General features: G+C 43.3%; 1 protein-coding gene across 6 annotated transcripts in view; it reads left to right on the top strand.

Moving 5' to 3' along the window:
• ZNF236 (zinc finger protein 236) overlaps positions 1-21,858 on the top strand; it is a 91,618-nt gene that overhangs the window by 43,731 nt on the left and 26,029 nt on the right. For all 6 annotated transcript variants that reach the window (XR_002345824.1, XR_002345821.1, XM_021099035.1 and 3 more), the window contains exons 12-20: positions 4,182-4,323; positions 4,973-5,233; positions 8,442-8,695; positions 9,407-9,508; positions 10,001-10,152; positions 12,450-12,541; positions 14,721-14,872; positions 15,666-15,878; positions 19,757-20,039. Coding sequence is in view for 4 of the 6 variants with exons in the window: in XM_021099035.1 (XP_020954694.1) it covers positions 4,182-4,323; positions 4,973-5,233; positions 8,442-8,695; positions 9,407-9,508; positions 10,001-10,152; positions 12,450-12,541; positions 14,721-14,872; positions 15,666-15,878; positions 19,757-20,039 (1,651 nt within the window). In the remaining 2 variants the exon portion in view is untranslated. The remainder of the gene's footprint in view (positions 1-4,181; positions 4,324-4,972; positions 5,234-8,441; positions 8,696-9,406; positions 9,509-10,000; positions 10,153-12,449; positions 12,542-14,720; positions 14,873-15,665; positions 15,879-19,756; positions 20,040-21,858) is intronic.

Here is a 21,858-nt window from a genome sequence, read left to right as displayed (position 1 = left end):
CCCTGAATCAGGTTACATACCATCGATTTCTTGCCATTAAGTTTACAAATCTTCAGTTGAGTTGAACTAGAGTCCTGATTCTCTAGACTTTTTTCTGAAGATTAAAATGGGGAACATTTGCTTTTAGCTTCACAAATGCCTGTGTCTTAGCCCAAATCAGTGCAAGCAGAATTCTTCTTTGTTCTAGGCTGAATGAGACACCTGGGGGAAATGATTCATAGAGCTGCCTTCATATTGTAAATTGTAAAATATTTAGATATTTGTTTTCACTCTTCATTGTTATTTATAATTTGTGTCTGTCTCTTCTCTCAGAATCTGAGCTCCTTGGGGGCTGCATAGAAAAAAATGTGATTGTAATTACCTTTGGGGGCAGATCTTAATAAAAACACGACAGAGAGGGTTTAGCATATATTATTTCAATTATTTAACTTAACTGAGAGATGAGGTGTTCCAATTCAGTCTAGTAACTTTAAACACAGTATCTTTTACATAATACTGTCATTTAGGAAAGAATTACAATGCATTAAAATACTATACCAAGTAGTTTAATCTCTGCATATTAAGGGAGCATTTGTTGGATGGAATAGTCCCATATAGTCATATAATTTAAAAAACTTTCAGATATGCATGGAAACCTAAAAATAGTCCTTCCAAAACTTGTCTACATTCCTCACTCTTCATTTTTATAGCTAAAAAAACTGGGCCCTGGAGAGCGTTCTCACATTGCTTTTAGGTTCTACAACTAGAGCACATGGTAGAACCTGATCTTGTGACTTCTGGGTCAGGGTGTGGTCAGCAAGGCTCACTTCTTCGCAGACCCCTGGCACAGACGTGTGGACCAATAGCCATGAGTGAGACATCAAGAACCAGCAGTCTTTACTGAACACAAATATTGTGTAGTTGATTACACTTTAGGGGTAATATTTCACTATCCATGCTGTATATTATACTCTAAATACTAATCTGATAACTAAATTTTAAATATAATAATGTACAGACTAGGAAATACTGGAGTCAAGCTAATCATATTTTGATCAGTAGCTGCTCTGGAGTTTCAAATCATACGTATATATGACATATCTATATTTTATTTATTTATTTTTTTATTTTCCCACTGTACAGCAAGGGGGTCAGGTTATCCTTACATGTATATATTACAATTACAGTTTTTCCCCCACCCTTTCTTCTGTTGCAACATGAGTATCTAGACATAGTTCTCAATGCTATTCAGCAGGATCTCCTTGTAAATCTATTCTAAGTTGTGTCTGATAAGCCCAAGCTCCCGATCCCTCCCACTCCCTCCCTCTCCCATCAGGCAACCACAAGTCTCTTCTCCAAGTCCATGATTTTCTCTTCTGAGGAGATGTTCATTTGTGCTGGATATTAGATTCCAGTTATAAGTGATATCATATGGTATTTGTCTTTGTCTTTCTGGCTCATTTCACTCAGGATGAGATTCTCTAGTTCCATCCATGTTGCTGCAAATGGCATTATGTCATCCTTTTTTATTGCTGAGGAGTATTCCATTGTGTATATATACCACCTCTTCCGAATCCAATCATCTGTCGATGGACATTTGGATTGTTTCCATGTCCTGGCTATTGTGAATAGGGCTGCAACGAACATGCGGGTGCATGTGTCTCTTTTTCTATATTTCAAATCACTATTTTTCTCTATGTATGACTACTTGTGTGTGTGTGTAAATATCATCATTTTTCCATTTTTGCAGAGCATAGATGTTTGAAGTTTATTTTCTTTGAAGTGAGCCAGGTTTTGCTTATCTTATTATTTTAAACCTCAGGGCTGTAATGATTGATTTTCCAAGTTTATATTCATGTTTTAATCATGTTAATAATAGTGTATTATCTTGCTTTTTCTTTAACATACTTGTCTAGCCTAGTATACCAATTTATTTTACGTGTCATGTATGATATATATGTTTGTCATCGTTTTGTTGCTTTGTGGTATATGGAAGTTCTTGGATGCCTAAGTTTATTTTCCCCAAGCACCTTAACAAGATAAAGCTTTTTCTTTTGTTAGTATAGAAAGAATTTTTGAAAGTTTTATTAAACTTTCAAAAAACAAACCAAAACATTTCTAGTTTGTTTTTGAGGCATATTAACTGAAATTTATTCATGCATTCCTTTGAGATTAGTAGTTTTATTTTCCTTTTTTTAAAAAAGGTATATATATAAAAAGACTGACAATATAGTAGAAATGACTTATAGTCAAGATCTTAAAACTTTTAGATGTGTTTAATTCACTTTTTTTTCCTTCCAAAATTGAGACCTTATAATTAGCCTAACTTTTTAGTAGAATTTCCTGTTTGTAAAATTATTAGAGGGTGAAAAATAAAGCATCTGAAAAATGAAGACTGTTATTTCACATTCCTAATAACTCAGAGTGAGACCTGTACCCTCACCCCTGAAAGGGCTCAGAATCATCTGGGGTTCTGTTAAAAGTCTACACGCCTGGATGCTACCCCAGAGATTGTACTCCCATGTCTTGGCGGGGGGAGCATGAGGGTACCAGTCATTGCACTAGATTGTTCTTTGCAGCACTGTGATAGCGTGCAGTTAGAAACAACCAAAATCTGACTAGGGCCACATGGAAGAGAGAACGCCCATTTGGGTTTAAAGGATTGGCCCCTGTCTGGCCGGCTGGCCTTTGAGCACCAGGCATGGAGAAGGTCTTTGTAGGGCCTCCTAGTCCAGTGGGGAAGTCCTGACAGCTGTGTGGGTTAGATGCACATCACCGGGGAGGTTCTGGATTCTCTTGGAAAAGCCAGTGAGCTTCTGAGGCTGCACTGGGGGTGAGGTGAGTTCACTTGAGCCTACTGGGAGCTAGGTGTTCAGCCGGGGCAGGGAATTCTCTCCAGCTTTGCTGTTTCTCCTCCATCGATTGAGATCCAAGTGAGTAGAACTAGAAGTTAGGAAACCAGTTTAAGAACACTGGAGGAGTGTGATCCAGGACTGGCAGGTGGCACCCCTGGTGGGACTGGAAAGAGCCCCTCCAGGATCCGGAAGTAGCTGCCCTGTATGACTGGAGGGTGGCACTCCTGACGACAGCTGAGAGGGTGGGAGGAAGGAGGAGGTTTTAGGGGAGAGATTGAGTTATGACCTGGACTGTTAGGGACAGTCTAGCACTCAGTGTGTTAAGAGGTACCTGTTGATAATCACTGCCTCAAAGTTAATGGCAAGGGAGCAGAGAGTGTGGGCAGGGCAGAGGCTTGGCCGAGGCAAGAACAGCCATGGTGTCTTCCTCTTAATGTTTCCTGTAAAAATTCAGGAAGGTTCAAACCCTTGCTTGTTTGTCCTGAATTGCATAAATAACTCTATTGCTTGGTCAAGACATACTTATTACGTGGTCAATCCAAGGGAATTCTTTCTTTATTGAAAGTATGTAAAACCTGAAATATTTAAGGTTGTAATTTTTCTATTTGTAGATATCCCTTTAGCAAAATTTCTACGAAAAACACTGACTCTTTTTTTAGAACAAAATAATCATATTAGAATCATTTCTGTTTTGGGTTTGTTATGTATGGTACGTGGAGTACAGTCTTCATTCTGAACAAACAAGAGGCTTAAAACCCTGATTAACCTATTTGTTGATATGTTATGTGAATGCCAGGCCAGCAAATGCTCAAGTGGAAAGTAAATGTAGAAATGTTAAAAATCGGCTCTAGAACCAAGGAAAGGAGGGTAATCTATCTTATATTAACTTTAAAAGTATTTCCTGATAGGCTTTCTTTATAGAGCCAGTTCCTAACACAATTAAAGGAACATTTAGTTGCAATATTAGAATCTGTGGGAGTTCTTGTCGGGGTTCAGTGGAAATGAACCCGACTAGTATCCAGGAGGATGTGGGTTCGATCCCTGGTCTCACTCAGTGGGTAAAAGATCTGGTGCTGCTGTGATCTGTGGTGTAGGCTGCAGATGCGGCTCAGATCCCCTGTTGCTGTAGCTGTGGTGTAGGCCAGTGGCTACAGCTCCCATTCAACCCTTAGCCTGGGAACTTCCATATGCTGTGGGTGTGGCCCTAAAAAGCAAAAAGACAACAAAAAACAAAAGAATCTGTGACTCCTCAGGAATTTATCTCTGGGTAAAGCAGATACCTTTTGACATTGACTTTTTTTAGTAGCACTGACAGTGAATTGTTCCTGATTTTCTTTTGGTTTGTAGGTCTTATCCAGCCCATTCCAAGAAACCAGTTTTTTCAAAGTTATTTTAATAATAATTTTGTAAATGAAGCAGATAGACCATACAAGTGTTTTTACTGTCATCGTGCATATAAAAAATCTTGCCATCTTAAACAACACATCAGGTAAGGTAACATGGATTCAGAGGTGGAAATTTAGTATAATTACAGTGATTTAGTGATTTGGTGACTTGTAGAAATACTAAGAATAGTAGTGTTAGCTTTTTTTTAAACTTAATATGTCACTTTTGACCCCAGAATATTTATTGATAATCAATATTTTCATCCTTAGTGTCTTGACTAAAATGTTTTACCAAGAAATTGTCACTGAATTTTATTTACACCCCTATTGTATTTCAGTATTTGCACTTTCTAGGACCTGTCCAAGAAGTACTTGGATTGTTTCATTAGAATTACACTCTTTATTAGTTTTCTGAGTGTGTTCATCAGAGTTTGGGTTAATTCTTGGTCCTAGCAACAGTGACAAGAAGTAGAAGCCTGGTCTTGAGGGCAGTGAGGTGTCGTGAGGCCAGTGCAGGAGGTGAGGACGGCGCAGGTCTGGGTCGTGCCAGTCCCCTCGAGTTCCTGGTTAGCTGAGTTGCCTGAGCCCTGGGTCTCCGGTGCATCCCGTTTGGTGGAACGTGAGAGCTGCGTCTTCACTGCTGAGCTCAGACAAGTGAAGGTCAAGTGAGATAATGTTCCAGAGCACAGTCTGATTATAAAGCCTTTTCACAGTGTAAGATGCTCCTGCATTACAGTTTTTTCTTCTTTTCAGGTCGCATACCGGTGAAAAGCCTTTTAAATGTTCTCAGTGTGGAAGAGGCTTTGTTTCTGCAGGAGTGCTCAAAGCACATGTCCGAACGCACACTGGGCTAAAATCTTTCAAGTGTCTGATCTGTAACGGAGCTTTCACCACCGGTGGCAGCTTACGGCGACATATGGGCATCCATAATGACCTTCGTCCCTATATGTGTCCTTATTGCCAGAAAACTTTTAAGACCTCACTAAATTGCAAGAAGCACATGAAAACCCATAGGTAGGTATAATTCTGTTGAGCACTTTTTCATAATCTTTGTAATTCCCAGATGGTGGTAGAGAGTGTTTTGAGGAAATAGTTGTCTTTGTTTCCTGTATTATTACTTCTAGCTTGAGGCATATGGGCTAAAGACACTTCTATATCCGTGTTTAAGGATCTATCAAGAACTACAGACTACATTTTTGTTTTTAATATAATGTTGATGTAGTGTGTATTGGGCTAAACACTTTATAAGCTCTTAAAACTGATAATCAGTAATAGATAAAATGATAGATAGGCAGTGTCTACGATAATTATAATGACAGTTTCAAAAAAAGAAATCTTGGTCAACCTTCTGACTTCTAGGCACATGATTGGTGTTACCTGAATGGTAGTTATTCAATGTTGCTGACTTAAAAAGAGCACATGTTTTGCTGTCCCCTAAATCCCTCATTGAAGTAAACTTAACTTCTTGCTGGGTTAGAGGCTTTCCCCTCTACATGGAGGGATCAGAGGGCTCTGACAGAGATGTGGTTCTGACTGTATCTGGGGCTTACTCAGTGGTGTTTCTGTGAAGCACAGGATTCTGGATTGCAGTCCGTAGCCTGGACAAGGTGACTGTGTCCTGGGTGCCTTTGAAAATAAGAGTTAACAGGCACACCATAAAGGAGTATTAGCCTCTGCCCTAGAATGTTGACTTTGGGCAGTATTTTGTTTTTATTTATTTATTTATTGCTTTTCAGGGCCGCACTAGAAGCATATGGAAGTTCCCAGGCTAAAAGCTGAATCTGAGCTACAGCTGCTGGCCTACGCCACAGCCACAGCAACTCGGGATTCAAGCCACGTCTGTGACCTACACCACAGTTCATGGCAATGCCAGATCCTTAACCCACTGAGCAAGGCCAGGGATCAAACCTGAATCCTCATGGATCCTCATTAAGTGCTGAGTGAAACTGTTAAGTGCTGAGCCATGAAGGGAACTCCCAACTTTGGGCAGCATTTTATTTTATTTTTTATTTACTTATTTTTTGTCTTTTTTTGCCTTTTCTAGGGCTGCTGCTGTGGCATATGGAGGTTCCCAGGCTAGGGGTCGAATCAGAGCTGTAGCCACTGGCCTACGCCAGAGCCACAGCAACATGGGATCCAAGCTGCATCTGCAGCCTACACCACAGCTCAAGGCAACTCCGGATCCTTAACCCACTGATCAAGGGCAGGGACCGAACCCACAACCTCATGGTTCCCAGTCGGATTTGTTAACCACTGCGCCATGATGGGAACTCCTGGGCAGTATTTTAACCCAGACATCTCTTGTCTTGGAATCACCTGTAACTGTGAGCAGCGGTGTTTTGGTTTTACCTCCCTGGATGCCTGGGCACAGTTGATGGAGTGAACTTAGTTGATTACATAGCCAAGGAGTTTAATCGCTTCTTGAGACCGAGTGGGGGTGTGATACGGGTGGTTTGGGTTAGGGGGCCCCTGCCAATTATGTACCCACTTACTCATTACTGCTCTTCATGGAGAGCACTCTGTGCTTCACATGCAGCCAGGGCCTGGAAGGTTCGAGGGCACACAGATGCTCAGGGTGCTGTTCTTGTTCCCTGTCTGAGAGCAGTGCCAGGCACAAGAAACGGGCATGGGCACAGCTTGCCCAGTACCTGGTGAACAGTGTTTCCCTCTGTTAAGAAGCCTGATTTCTGGTGTACTTTGGTGGTAGTGTTGGGAGTACACTTGAGACCTGTTTATGGCCATAAGGAGGCTAGGCCATTTTTAGCTGGGTCATCTCTGTTAGCGGAGGGTTACTTTGGCCTGCTTTGTCAAGTAAGGGTTGCACTGAGGAACACGTGCCTCAGTTACTCCAGGGGCCGAGTGTGTGACTCTGAAGTGATATCTAAAGATGGGTTCATCACTGCAGAGCTGGGCATTGATCTTCTAGGTGCTGTGAACTCTGGACCTGCCTCCACTGTTTGATCCCTTTGTTTGAAGCCTTGGGAATTCCTCAAATACCATATACACTTACATGAAAACAGGTATAACAGATACTGCAGTAAGAGTCACAGAAACACCCAAGCAAATAAATGAAAAGCAAGTCTCTTGTGGTCACAGCCAAGGGCACAAGTCCCCTTGGGGGGTGGGGGGTGGGAGGTGGAGGAGACTGTATGAGCACCGTGGCACCACTGCACAGTCACCCTCATGGAAAAGGTGTGACAGCACAGGTTCTTTTCTACTTAGTGCAGGTTTGTTCTCTTTTCCTCAGTAAAAGTAGTCAGGAAGTGACTGTTCTTGATATCTGAAAATGGAGAGGAGAGATTGTATTTGGCTGAGAGTAGACTTCTGAGTTGGCAGACTTGTACAGTTCTGAGATCCCACATGCGGTAGAGCTTGTATGAGTCTGATCCATATGCCTTGGATGTGGAGCAGCTTAGATCATGGACAGTCTGTTAATCACATCATTGTTGGTACCTGGCTTTTTTTTTTCTTCAGTTTTTTGATTCATTCACTGACATCATTGTTCATTTTTCTCTTTGAAAGAGTTGTTGACCTTGATGAAAATAGGCTGGGTGTATTTTGTATATGTGAAAGTAATATTGGCATGAATGGTGGTCTTGCAGAAAATCCCCTGGGTCCCGTTCCTATCGGTCTGTGTTGTGTAGTGCGATGGATCATTGGTCAGGTGAGATGAGTACGCCCTGCAGGTTACAGGCTTGTGCACGTTATAAGTCTGTGTCATCTCTCCCACATTTAGTTGTACCACCGTGACCTAAAGGCAAGGCCTCCTTTTTCACAGTTCTTCTGAACACATTAGCTCATTGCAGAATTTGAGTTGGGAGTGTTTTACTTGGAAAACATGTGACATCTGTTGTATTTATTTATTTACTGGTCACACTGTAGGGCATGGGGAAGTCTCCAGGCCACAATTGAACCTGAGCCACAGCAGTGACAATGCTGGATCCTTAACCTGCTGAGCCACCAGGGAACTCCATTTTTTTAAACTTAAAAATTCCTTGATGCCTTCAGGTTCCTGTAACCTGTGAAAGCACTTAAGAGAGTATGATTTTCTTTCAGAATTACTGATGGCATTTAATTTTCAACTGGATTACCATCATGTCTTGAGAGAGAAATAGTTTACAATAAAAACGTTATTGAATAAATTACAGCTTGCACGGTAGTATTCCATGCGAGTGATTTTTGATAGCACCTAACGTTATGCACCACTGCTGGTTTTTTGAAGATACGAACTTGCCCAGCAGCTCCAGCAGCATCAGCAAGACCCATCGATAGATGAGGGCGCCGTAGACCAGCAGAGCATACAGGCCTCCACCCAGATGCAGGTGGAGATGGAGGGTGACGCACTGCAGCGGACCGCCGAGGCTGTGGCGGCCACCCCTGAAGCCATGCTGGGTCTGGAGCCAGCCCCGGTTGTGGGTACCGAGGGGACCGGGCTTGGCCAGCAGATGACAGATCAGCCTTTGGAAACAGAGGAAGGTGAGACTTTCTGAGTTTTAATGGGTAAAGATTTTGCCACCCTTCGTGCTCCGGTCCTTACTGGGCCTCTCATCTCCAACTTTAAATCACAGGTTATGCTCTATGTGTGTGTGAGGGAGAGTTTTGTGCACATTTAGAGTTGCAGAAGTGGAACCTTCCAGTGTGTACTTTTTGTAACCTGTGTTTCCCTTAGCATGCTGAGAGCACTGGGGTTTTCACTAAGTGTATATCTATGTGCTCACTCGTCTTCTCTCACGGGGGTCTCCTAGGCTGACTCACAGGTGGGCGAGGCCACGAGGTATTTGTTACTGGTCTGCCATGAGCTGAGGCTCCTCATCCAACTCACAGCCTCCTTTAGGAAAGTCTCGTCACAAAAAGATGTCAGCTCCCCTCTGGACAGTGAGCTTAGTGACACGGCTGAGCCTGGCTCAGGTTGCTTGTCTCCAATGGGCCTAATGAACAATGGGCTGGCCAGCTGACTGCTTTGTTTTTTGGCTGTCCCAAAATGTACTTGGTCCATGAGCGGGATTTTGTACTTTTTATCCAATACATATAAATGTATGCAATGTATATAAATTGTCTTCCTACTGTGTTTTCAAAATAAGGCTAATTTTTGAAAACTCACTAAAGTATCCTTTTGGACAGATTAGTGGATCTGAAGTCACTTTCAAATTTATGAAGTATTTTACCCTTTTTGCATTTTGTCTTCAGATAGGTTTGTGGCCCCACAGCACGCTCTGCAAGGGCCGGTGGACCAGTTTGAAGAGCAGGCTCCGCCGCAGCAGTGCTTCGAACCAGCAGGCTTATCGCAGGGTCAGTGGTGCCCTTACATGGGGCTTGTCTGTGAGCTGTGCCTGGTTGGGTTTTGTTTTACACCTTCTGATTTATGATTTCAAACCAAATGACTTCGTGGATAGATACTGTGTATGTGTGCATGTGTGCTTGTATGCATGCAGGCAAACACTATTTTGTAGTCTGTTCAGAGTTTCTGGAAAACGACTTTATGACAACCATTCTACATGTGGTTTCTGGCTAAGAAAAGGCAATCGAGTGGAAATTGGGGCTTAGGGGTAACCGTATTTACGACTGGTCTCTAGGTCTGCACTGTAAACCTGTAAGCCGAGCACAGTCTCTTGCCTGTGAGCAAGTCATTTTTGAGCCTTGTTGATGAAAACTAACCTTGATTCTAATTCAAAAAGTAGAAATGTTCCTTTAAATATCTTTATTTGTAAAACCTACTTTTGGGGGCTTTTTTGGGTAACTTTAATATTTTTTGTAGAATTCATCTAGTCTAATTTACTTCAGGTTTTACAGTGACTGATACATACAATCAACAGACTCAGTTCCCACCTGTCCAGCAGTTACAGGATTCGAGCACACTGGAATCTCAGGCTCTCTCCACGAGTTTCCACCAGCAGAACTTACTTCCAGTTCCCAGCTCGGATACGATTAATGTAGTGAGTGTTAAAGCATTGCCATCATCTAGCAGATCCTCTTTTCTTCTTCACCATAATTATTTGAAATTTGCTTAAGAGGGCATGCTAACTTCTTGCAACTGTAAGAGTATTTTGTTGCCTGTGATGACTTAGGTGTTTAGCATATAGGGCTTTGTTCCTCTAAAACATTTTCATTTAACTTTAAGGTTCCAATCCCATCATGTGGCTTTGCCTTTTTGGTTAAAAGAAGCATCTGTAGAGTGTAACTGACTTCAGTAACAGCGGAAGAGTATTATGGTGCTTTAGTGACAAAACGTCAATAAATTAAAATACTTGCGGATTCTTAAACATGTGAGAATAGAAATATAATGGATGCTGATATACTGAAAATAATTTTTTCTTTCTTTCTTTTTTTTTTTTTTTGCTTTTTAGGGCTGCACGTGCTGCATATGAAAGCTCCCAGGCTAGGGGTCAAATCACAGCTACAGCAGCTGGCCTGCTCCACAGCCACAACCATGCCAGATCCGAGCCACATCGGTGACCTACCCCATAGCTCATGGCAACACTGGGTCCCTAACCCACTGAACAAGGCCAGGGATCAAACCCGCATCCTCCTGGATCCTAATCAGGTTCATTAACTGCTGAGCCATGAAGGGAACTTCCAAAAATAAGTATTTAAATGCATTATTTAAAATTTTTATCTCAGTCAAATTGGAGGCATTTAGGTTTTTGTTTTTGTTTTGCCACTTCTGGAAATCTTTCAATAGTCATGAAAATGATTGGCCAATCAATTCTTTCTCTCTTTTTTTTTTTGGATGCACCTGCAGCATGCAGAAATTCCTAGGCCAGGGATTGAACCTGAGCCACAGCAGTGACCAGGACCATTGCATTAACAATACTGGATCCTTAACCCACTGAGCCACCAGGGAGCTCCAGTTGTTTTCTCTCTTCAAAAGCCACTTTTGGGAGTTCCCGTCGTGGCGCAGTGGTTAACGAATCCGACTAGGAACCATGAGGTTGCGGGTTCGGTCCCTGCCCTTGCTCAGTGGGTTAACGATCTGGCGTTGCCGTGAGCTGTGGTGTAGGTTGCAGACGCGGCTCGGATCCCGCGTTGCTGTGGCTCTGGCGTAGGCCGGTGGCTACAGCTCCGATTCGACCCCTAGCCTGGGAACCTCCATATGCCGCGGGAGCGGCCCAAGAAATAGCAACAACAACAGCAAAAAGACAAAAAAAAAGACAAAAGACAAAAAAAAAAAAAAAAAAAAAAAAGCCACTTTTGGTAGCTTTGCCAGGTGATGGGCCTAGACCCTCTTGTGAAATTTTCGGAGCATTTTTTTCCTAGCTCAGAACTTGTAATCGATAGTAGACACTGAATCTGATGGTGGCTCCCTGAGCAGGACTGCACACCCATCTCACCTTAGTGCAGTAGGGTCATCTCAGTGGGTACGGAAGTTGGGCTTGAGTGCACACAGGCCGGTTCTCACTGTTGTGTGTCCTGCGCCTGCCCTCTGTCCACTGAGCCTGGGTGTTTGCTGCAGTGGTCAGAAGTCACTGACCAGATGGTTGCTCAGCCCCTGGCTGTGGTGGCCTGGCCAGCAACACTGTGGCAGGAAGGGTTGGGACTAAGGGCCACTCACTCCAGGCCACTTTTAGGCTGGGAACCTGCTTTCTTTCTCCCTTGTGATTTTGTGACAAGGAGACTTAATATTTTAAGAAAGCAGGGCTTTGTAATTCACTCTCAGTAAGGGTAAAGCAGATGAAAGAGTAATCTCAAGATACATAAAAAATATGGAAAGATCAGTTTCATGCTCGATTAAACTTAGCATTAAAGCAGGTTAATAGAAAATAAAATAAGGAGTTCCTGTTGTGGCGCCACAGAAGTAAGTCCAACTAGGAACCATAAGGTTGCAGGTTCGATTCCTGGCCTTGCTTAGTGGGTTAAGGATCCGGTGTTGCCATGAGCTGTGGTGTAGATCACAGACGCGGCTTGGATCTGGCATTGCTGTGGCTGTGGTGTAGGCCAACAGCTACAGCTCTGATTAGACCCCTAGCCTGGGAACCTCCGTATTCCGCGGGTGTGGCTCTGAAAAGACAAAAGACTAAAATAAATAAATAAATAAATAAGTATTTCTTTAATAAAATAGGTGAACGTGATTCTGATTATGAATCTGGCCCCTGTGATTGCAGTGAACTGCTTGGGGTTTCTCTAACCCTTTTACACCCGCATCTTGTGAGTGCTCTCATCCTTGATTGTTAGTTGTTTTGGGTTTGTTCATAGATATTCACGTAGCCTGCTCTGTGCTTCTGCTAAACTGTAGATTCAAGAGTCCCCTGCGGAGGAGCTGGACCTGCAGACTCCACGCCCCCCATTCCTGGAGGACAGTGAGGAACAGAGCCGGCGCTCCTACAGGTACGCCCGGCGTCCAGGGCACCACTCCTGCTGCAGCCTGGTACCTGGGGCTTCTCAGCATCACTCCCCAGAGCTCTATGAAAAGGGGCCCATTACCATCCCTGCTTCACAGAGAAAGTATCTGAGACAAAAGAGACTAGCTTGCAAACCTTTCTGCAGCTAAAAAGTGACATGGCCAAGGTCTGGATGCATGGCCATACCTTTAACCTACTCTGCTGTAACTCCTGTCAACACTGTGAGCCACGGTTACCATGTTTCAGAAATAACTTAAATGTATATCTTGCCTTTTCGTCCAAGGCTGTGTGCTTTATACACAGCCACCTGTGTGCCAGGGCCCAGCAAGATGGCAAAGGCAGTCTTTAAATGAATTCATTCCTTGGTTCTTCATCGGCCACTCCCTCAGCCATAGGTGCTGAGTGCCTTCAGGAGCCATGGGTGCTTCTGGGTGCTGGGTGCCTGGTGGGGGACCAACAGAGACCCCTGCCCCACTCACACGAGCACATAGATGTTTACAGTGAATGGAAGAAATGTATTTTCATAAAATTAAATACAAGTATATATATAACAAAAAAAAGAAAGAGAATTGTCTTTACAGAGATAGTCCTGGCTTTGTAATAGTTTAATAATTTTATCATTTGCTTCACATATTTTGTAAACTCTTAATTTTTTCCAGAGCCATTCAACCACAGAAAAGCCTCATTACTTTATAGCTACTCTTAAAAATGGTGATCTACTATTTTCGAAAGATTTACCAAAATTTGATCTTACCTCAAATGAGTGGTCATAATTATAATTTTTGGGAATGGCTAAGTTTTGCTAATGTTATTAAGCATGTAACCTTTGAGAGCCCATGCTTCATTTTCATATGAGATCTCAAGTACCTTGAACCAGTATTCTCATGTGTTAGATTTTTTACCCTCAGAAGTGTATTATCCTGAAATCTTCATCTTCATGAATTTGCAAATTCTTTTTTTTTTTTTTTTTTTTTGCTTTTTAAGGCCATATGTGCTGCATATAACAGTTCTCAGGCTTGGGGTTGAATCAGAGCTGTAGGTGCTGGTCTACACCACAGCCATAGCAACATGGGATCCCAGCCATATCTGCAACCTACACTACAGCTTATGGCAATGCCAGATCCTTAACCTACTGAGCGAGGCCAGGGTTTGAACCGGTGTCTTCATGGATACTAGTCTGGTTCGTTAACCGCTGAGCCACAACAGGAAACTACCAAATTCATAAATATTTGGACCACTGGTTCTTATTTGGAGATCCATGAATTCTGAAGGGATGTTCATAGACAGTTTGAGAATTTCTCTGACTCATTTTATATATTCAGCACTTTTGTTTAACAAGCATTTGTTAATGTTTACTTTTGGATTTTGCATTGGTATTTTTAAGTGAGATTAATGTAATGTTTTCTCATGATTCCTCATGTTTGGGCATTTCTGGACCTCTGGCCATTCATTCATCCATTCAACATTTATTAGGAAGTTGCTAGGTGCCGAGCTCTGTGCTACGTGTAACTTACTATTACAGACTAAAACTTGGAGGTGGAAAAAATAGGGAAATAAAATGGAATAAGCTTTCTGTTTAATAAAATGTGAATAGGAATTTTGAAGTTTATAGTGATTTTCATCCTTAATATAATTTTAGTATATTTTATAACAACTGAGAGGAAAATAATACTCATATGTGTGTGTGTATATATGTACATATATATATTATTCAAAATAGCTCTAAGTTGCCTCTGTTTTATATTTTATCAACCAAAGAGTATATGGTTGACATTTCCAAGTGTTTAGACAGGTGATTCTGACCCTGAAGCAGTGGAAGTCTTCACCATGTGTTAGGACTTAGAAAGGAAGATAGCACATAGTAACTTTCTGTTATGTTTAAAGGAATATTTTCTAATTAATCAAATGTTATTTCTGCTGGGGGTTTGCTATAGGTTTTACTAACTTTAAAATAATAAAATATCTTGAAAGCTACAAATACTTTGAGTAGAATTTGATCTAATAAATTATCATTGCTAATATTTTATAATTTTTTAAGTGTTGGCAGACACACCAAGTTTCTGTAACAGTTATGCCTGATTATTCACTGCTTGTTGGTAAAGAGCATTTGTTGGTCTCCCACTCTCAGATGTTACATTTGTGACCATGCTGTGTTGAATTTGTAGATGTGACTATTGCAACAAGGGCTTTAAGAAGTCCAGCCACTTGAAGCAGCACGTGCGATCACACACTGGGGAGAAGCCCTACAAGTGCAAGCTCTGTGGACGTGGCTTCGTGTCCTCTGGGGTCCTCAAGTCCCATGAGAAGACGCATACAGGTGGTTGTCTGCTTGCACTGGGCTTTGCGTGGCTTTCTGTGTGTTCATGGCGTTGTGTGGCCATCACTGCCATTTAATTTCAGAACATTGTCGTCACACCCAAAAGACACTCGCTCTTTCCCCTCAGTGCCCCCAGCCCCAGGAAGCCACTGATCTCTTTTTTGTCTCTGAGGACTTGCTGTCCTGGATATTTCCTGTAAATGGAACTGTATAGCATGTGGCCTTTGGCCACTGGCTTCTCTCACTCAGCATGTGTTCACGGTTCACCTACTTGAAGCCCATGTCACCCTTCCCTCGTTTTTACAGCTGAGTAATAGTCCTCTCTCTGGACAGATCACAGTCTATTTATGCATTCACTGTTGTTCGTCATCTCAGTTGCATCCTCTTTTTGGCTGTTAGAAATAACCTTGCTGTGAAGTTTGTATGTATGTTCTTATGTGGACGTGTGTTTTCGCTTCTCTGTTTAGGGGTCATGTGATAACTGTTTGGGTCTACGAATTCTTTTCCAAACGGCTATGCCATTTTTCTTGTCCACCAGCAATGATTTCACATTCTTGTCGACACTTATTATCGTCTATCTTCTTCATTATGACCATCCTTGTCACATGCTGTGTCAGCTTCCATCTCCTTAAAATAACGTCTTCTTAAAAGATCCTCAGTTCCTAAAAATAAGAGACCATAGCAAATAAATGTTCTTTAATTTTGTAGCTTATTGAGCATATCATTGTTTGCTTGATTATATATGGTTTTAAGGTCATGAAATGCTTTTTTCCCCTCCTTTCTGTTGTCACAGGAGTCAAGGCCTTCAGTTGCAGTGTCTGCAATGCTTCCTTCACCACCAACGGCAGCCTCACCAGGCACATGGCAACGCACATGAGCATGAAGCCTTACAAGTGTCCGTTCTGCGAGCAGGGCTTCCGAACCACAGTTCATTGTAAAAAGCACATGAAGAGGCACCAGACAGTTGCCTCTGCAGCGTCGGCACCGGGAGAGGCAGAAGGAGGGGGTATGGTCCATTTGTTAAGCAGATGTTCACTTAGTGATGAATTCATTTCAGTGGTGTTAGTATATTAACTTATTTCATCTTCTGATTTTGAAAGCAATACATTCTCTGAAAGAAAGATTCAGAGAGGCACAAAGAGGAAAACCTTTTATCTCACTAGTCATGGCACACCCAATATCAACATCCCGGAGTTCCCGTCGTGGTCAGTGGTTAACGAATCCGACTAGGAACCATAAGGTTGCGGGTTCGGTCCCTGCCCTTGCTCAGTGGGTTAATGATCCGGCGTTGCCGTGAGCTGTGGTGTAGGTTGCAGACACGGCTCGGATCCTGCGTTGCTGTGGCTCTGGCATAGGCCGGTGGCTACAGCTCCGATTCAACCCCTAGCCTGGGAACCTCCATATGCCGCAGGAGCGGTCCAAGAAATAGCAAAAAAAAAAAAAAAAAAAAAAAAAAAAGATAACATCCCCGTAACAGTGCAGTCTTCCTTCCACACGTGTACATACGTGTACTTACATTTCTTAGTAAGTAGAAAATCTTAGCAGGTACACTGGTGTTGCAGTTTCTTAATCTTCCCTCCACTGATGTTTATTAGAGGCGTATTTGATGGTATTAAACGCAGACGCATATCAGTTTAGATGACTGCATGGAATTCCATTGTAGTCCATTACGTGATTTCCTGCTGATGGACGCCCAGCTGCTACTGCCCAGTGTTGCTCCAGCATCATGAGAGCTGGCATGAGGGAGAACTTTAACCCTCCACACCCTGTGTGGACCACTTACACTCTCTCATCTAATTGATGTGAAATAACCATGCAGCTAACTGCACATTAGATAAGCTGATTTGCCCAATTCCCGCACCAAGTATACTAAACTCAAGAGTATTATCATATATAATTTTTGGCCGCATTTGCAGCATGTGGATGTTCCCGGACTGGGAATTGAACCCATGCCACAGCAATGACCTGAATCCCTGCAGTGATGATGCTGGATCCTTAACCTGCTAAACCACCAAGAGTATAATTTTGTGCTTACACTTTTTGTACATATCAGATGATTTCTTTTTATCAAATTCCACAAGTTAAATTACACTGATAAGAATGTGCACCTTGCATATTTTTACACATGACACACAGTACACAGCTTTTTTTTTTTCCATTTTTGTTATGTTTTACCCTCTTGATAAGTTTGTTGTTGTAAAGTCTGAGCTAATTATCTCCATGAGCTTATATTCCTTTTTGTTCAGTTTTAAAGTTTTATTGAAGCATAGTTGAGTTACAGCACTGATAATTTCCATTGTACAGCAAAGTGATTCAGTTATACACACCCCCCCGTTGTTTTTCAGATTCTTTTCCCATATTGACCATCACAGGGCATTGGGTAGAGTCCCTGTACCATGTACGGTGGGTCGCCATGGACCATCTATTCTGTATACAATTTTTTTAGCTGATGTCGCTCTGTCTGCAATGTGAGTTATGCTAGTTACACATGTGTCTCAGGGCCTGGGTGCATCTGTACCATGGCCAGCTCCATGCATCTCACAGCATTGGTTCTCAGTGTTGTGGAGACATGCTTAGAGGAGGCATGGCTGGGGAGGCACGGCTGTTTGGTTGGTGTCCTCACAGCATCGGAGGTGCTGGTGGTTGTCCCTCATCTGCTTTGTATTCACCTGACACCAAGGTCATGGTTGTCCCTGGTGTGCTGTGCTGAAACGACAGCAGTGTGGCATCTCCTAGACTTGGGGAAGAAAGTCTAAAAATGTGCCTGATCTGCCTTGAGACAAAAACTTTGACTTCAATCTGATAGTAAAGCCTTTATTTCCATTTTTTAAACTGTCATGTGGTTTAATGAAGCATAAAAAGAAAATAACAATTCTTTTCTTACAGTGAATTAAAAATATGGGAGTAGTTCCCATTGTGGCTCATCATGTTAAGAACCTGACACTGTCTCTGTGAGGATGTGGGTTCAATCCTTGACCTTGCTCAGTGGGTTAAGGATCTGGTATTGATGTGACTGTGGTGTAGGCCTGCAGCTACAGCTTGGATTTGACCCCTAGCCCCAGAAACTTCCATATGCAGCAGGTGCAGCCATTTAAAAAAAATATGTATATATATGGGATAGCCACATATTATTTCTAGAACTTTGTAGTTGGGAGAGTGTTAACTAGTCAGCCTGCACAGATAATCTCTAAGTCTAATTGTGTATCTTTCCCATCAGTTAAGAAGGCATCTAATGCCGTGAAGTGGATCTGTCAGGGTTGATTTTGGAGGCTTCTGTTACAGCTTCACCTCACTGCTGCACAAATGTTTAGATGCATCTTTATATATGTTGGTATTTTCCTCTTTTGGATCATTGAGGGAAAAAAATTTCATATGATTGCTCTTGTCTGTGGAAGAAAAGTCACCTGTTAAATTGACTTTTTTACCCATCCCTAGAGTCCTGTAATAGAGATGTACTTCTTTTCACGTTTATTGTGATGGGAGGCCTATTTGTCATTACACCATCTTGATTTACATCTTCTGTTTACTCTGGTCCAATTACTGCCCTTCTTTAATGACTTTGCTATATTTATTGTGTTCTTGATTACTTAAAGTTTTTAATGCAATTACTTCCACATTTCTTTATCAGTGTTGGTGGGGCCACCATCTATAACCAGCTGCCTCATATTCCCACATTTTATGATTGTAATGTGGAATGCTGTATCTTCATTATATTTTCTTTTTTTTTGGACCACTCTCCCTCTTGCCCCCTCCCTCCTCCGTCTCTCCCAACTTTTTTCCCTTTATTCTAAGAGGGTCCTTCAGTTGGTTTTTTAGCTCATTGTTTTGTTTTTGGCCACTTTTTAATCTTACTATTTATTTAGTTTCTGTTGTTTTTTTAAAAATGTTTTGGCCATCTGTACAGTAATGACATCCCCCTCCCAGCCAAACCTTGTCTTCCTTTTTGGTTACATTTTAATAGCAGCTTGTTCTTGTTTTTTTTTTTTTTTTTTCTTTTTTAATTTTTATTTTATATTGGGGTATATTTGATTTACTATGTGTTAGTTTCAGGTATACAGCAAAAGCTTATTCTTGTTTTTAATCACTGTAAATATATTCTTATATTTCACTGAGAGAATACTTAAAACATACATATTTATAAGTTTTTTTTCTTCTTTTTATGTTTTTATCTTTATTTTTTGCTTTTTAGGGCCGCAGCAGAGGCGTATGGAGGTTCCCACGCTAGGGGTCGAATCGGAGCCATAGCTGCTGGCCTACACCACAGCCACAGCAACACAGGATCTGAGCCACATCTGCAGTGTACACCACAGCTTACGGCAACACCAGATCCTTAACCCACTGAGCAAGGCCAGGGATCGAACTTGCGTCCTCATGAATGCTAGTTAGTTCGTTAACCACTGAGCCACAATGGAAACTCCTTTTTTCCCCCTTTTTAATAAGTCTTTTTAATTGGGGGCTATTTGCTAATATATCAGCTTGACCTCTTCTTTGGGGCTGTTTATTATCTTAGGACAATTCACTTGTTGCCCCTATGTAAACAGACGTCTATATTTTTATGACTGCAGCTGCCTCATGTGGACACTGAAGATTTCAGAGCCCCTGCTGGCTTGGTGGCAGGGGTGGGAGTAAGGTGTCAGTCCCTGCCTCTCTGTGTTCTTCCCCCCCACCGCCCCAGGCACAGTGTCCCTCCCCATGCTGTGACCCTGCTACTCTGCGTAGCTTCTCAGTAGAACAGCGGTGGGGAAATCTCTGTCCAGTCCCAAATAGAGCTTCATTGAGTGGTTGATTTTAACCATACATACTTAAACATTTAGTTTTAGTTTAGTTGCATGGCGAAAACTTAGTTTATTAGGATCTGATCCTTTTTCCTATGTCTTGCTTAAGAGATGGGTCTGGAGGAAGAGGAAGAAAATTCTGAAAGGAACACGTCTAGGAAGGCTCGTCCTGAGGTCATCACCTTCACAGAGGAGGAGACAGCACAGTTGGCCAAAATTCGGCCTCAAGAGAGTGCCACGGTCTCTGAACAGGTGCTGGTACAGTCGGCCGCCGAGAAGGACCGCATCAGTGAGATGAAGGACAGGCAGGCGGAGCTGGAGGCTGAGCCCAAGCACGCCAACTGCTGTTCCTACTGCCCCAAGAGCTTCAAGAAGCCCAGTGACCTGGTCAGGTACGTGCAGCCTTGCCACGATGGAAGCCGTATCCACATGGTCCTCCCCACCTTCCTTGCAGCATCTCACCTAGAGCCTCTCAAGTGGCTCACTGTTTTGTTGAGCCATGGTTTTAGCCCTGTGTATGCATTGAGGCCTCCTTCGGAGCTCCTACAGGATGTTAGTGAGAAATGTGCCTGCTCATAGATTGCTTGTGCTTATTTCTATATGACTGAGGGAGCAGGAAAGAAAATTCACAATTATTTACGGAGAAACACATGGTGCTGAGCTTTGTGGGTCCATGGCTGCCCCCCGGGATGGCTGTTTTGTATGGGGCCAGGGCAAGGGCCCGGCGAGGAGGCACCAAGCATGGTGGGGCTGAGGCCAGACCAGCTGCGAGGTGGCGATTGAAGGAGGTCGATGGAACTGCCTGGAATTAGAATCTGGACCCAGGGCAGGTGATGGAAAGGGCTCAGGGCATGTAGGGCCTGCAGGCATGAAGGCCACGGGGCTATACTCTCCCAGAACCTTTGAAAGCCCGTTATGTCCCGTGAGGAGGACATTTTATGCTGCAGGAGCTGGAACTAATGAGGGAAAGGTGTAGGGGATACAGAGGAAGACGTGGCAAGATTTCAAGATGAGTAATAACAGAGCAGGCTGCTTCTGAAACCTCCTTACCCCACAGAGCTGCTGGCAGGGAGGCTGGTGGCTGCATAGCTGCTGGGTTGGAGGTGACCGGCCCTGCTGTTCCTACCGCAAGAAGGGGCATGTGCAGTGGGCGGGTGGTATGGGCAGGGAGGGCAGTGAGCACAGCCAGGCGCACCTCATGGGGCCAGGCAGCATCCTGTCCCAGCAGTAAGGGAAGGAATGGTCTAGGAAGTCGATTGTGACGATCTGCAGTTGGGGTGGGGAGTGATGCCTCAGACGGTAAATGATGGAGAGGACCGTGCAGTTATGACGGGCGCTCAGCTGCTCTCTGCACAGGAGTCCAGCCTGGTGAGTGGCACATGTGGCCCAGAGGAACCAGCAAGTCAGCTGTGAAGAGAGCTGGGGGCATGGGGTGCTGAGGGCACCCCTGTGGGCACCTCCTCTTAACACCCTAGGCCGAGGCCTATGGACATGCTGGCGGAGTAGCCAGAGGCCCAGGGGGTGTGGCGAGGGAGCAGGATGACCGAGGGCAGGACTGCACCTACAACACATGTGGCATAACCAGGCTCCAACTTACTCCCTGTCCTGTCCTTCAGTTAATAGTCATCCCAGCTCAGCCCCATTAGACACTGGACAGAGGGCATAGTGAAGCGACACACAACAGAGAAGCAGCCTGGGAGGCCAAGGAGAGGAAATGTCCCCTCCCCAGAAACAGACACTGTCAACAGCTTACCTGCTTTATTTATTTATTTTTTCAGAAATGCCCACGTACACGTCAACACTGGGTTTGCACTTCTGGTCTGGTTTTACTTTTTCCTGTCCTTGAGTCCCAGACAACTTTGTGCCTGCAAACCCTTTTCACCCTCAGCGGCCTCGTATTCTGTTGCGCAGGTGTCCCAGTGTGTTTTTCACAGACCCTGTTGATGAGCCTTTAGTTTTCAGAGTGTGATCACTACAAGGATCCCACTGTCCTGGGCTCTGTGTGCCTGTGTGGGTGTCAGGATCAGTGCTAATGGACACCACCCACTGGCCTCCGGTGGTTTTGCCTCTGAGCACCTGCTCCCAGACCACCCAGCCTCGGTGGGTCATCCCATGACCCATGGGTAATGGGGTCTCCTATCATTTTAACCTGCTCCTTTTAAATTCTGGGTATGGGGGGTACTTTTCATGGCTTTGGCTGCGTGTATTTCT

This window comes from Sus scrofa, chromosome 1 (genome assembly GCF_000003025.6).
Source record: "Sus scrofa isolate TJ Tabasco breed Duroc chromosome 1, Sscrofa11.1, whole genome shotgun sequence".
Taxonomy (NCBI): Eukaryota; Metazoa; Chordata; class Mammalia; order Artiodactyla; family Suidae; genus Sus; species Sus scrofa.
This window is presented reverse-complemented; position numbering and strand designations above follow the sequence as displayed.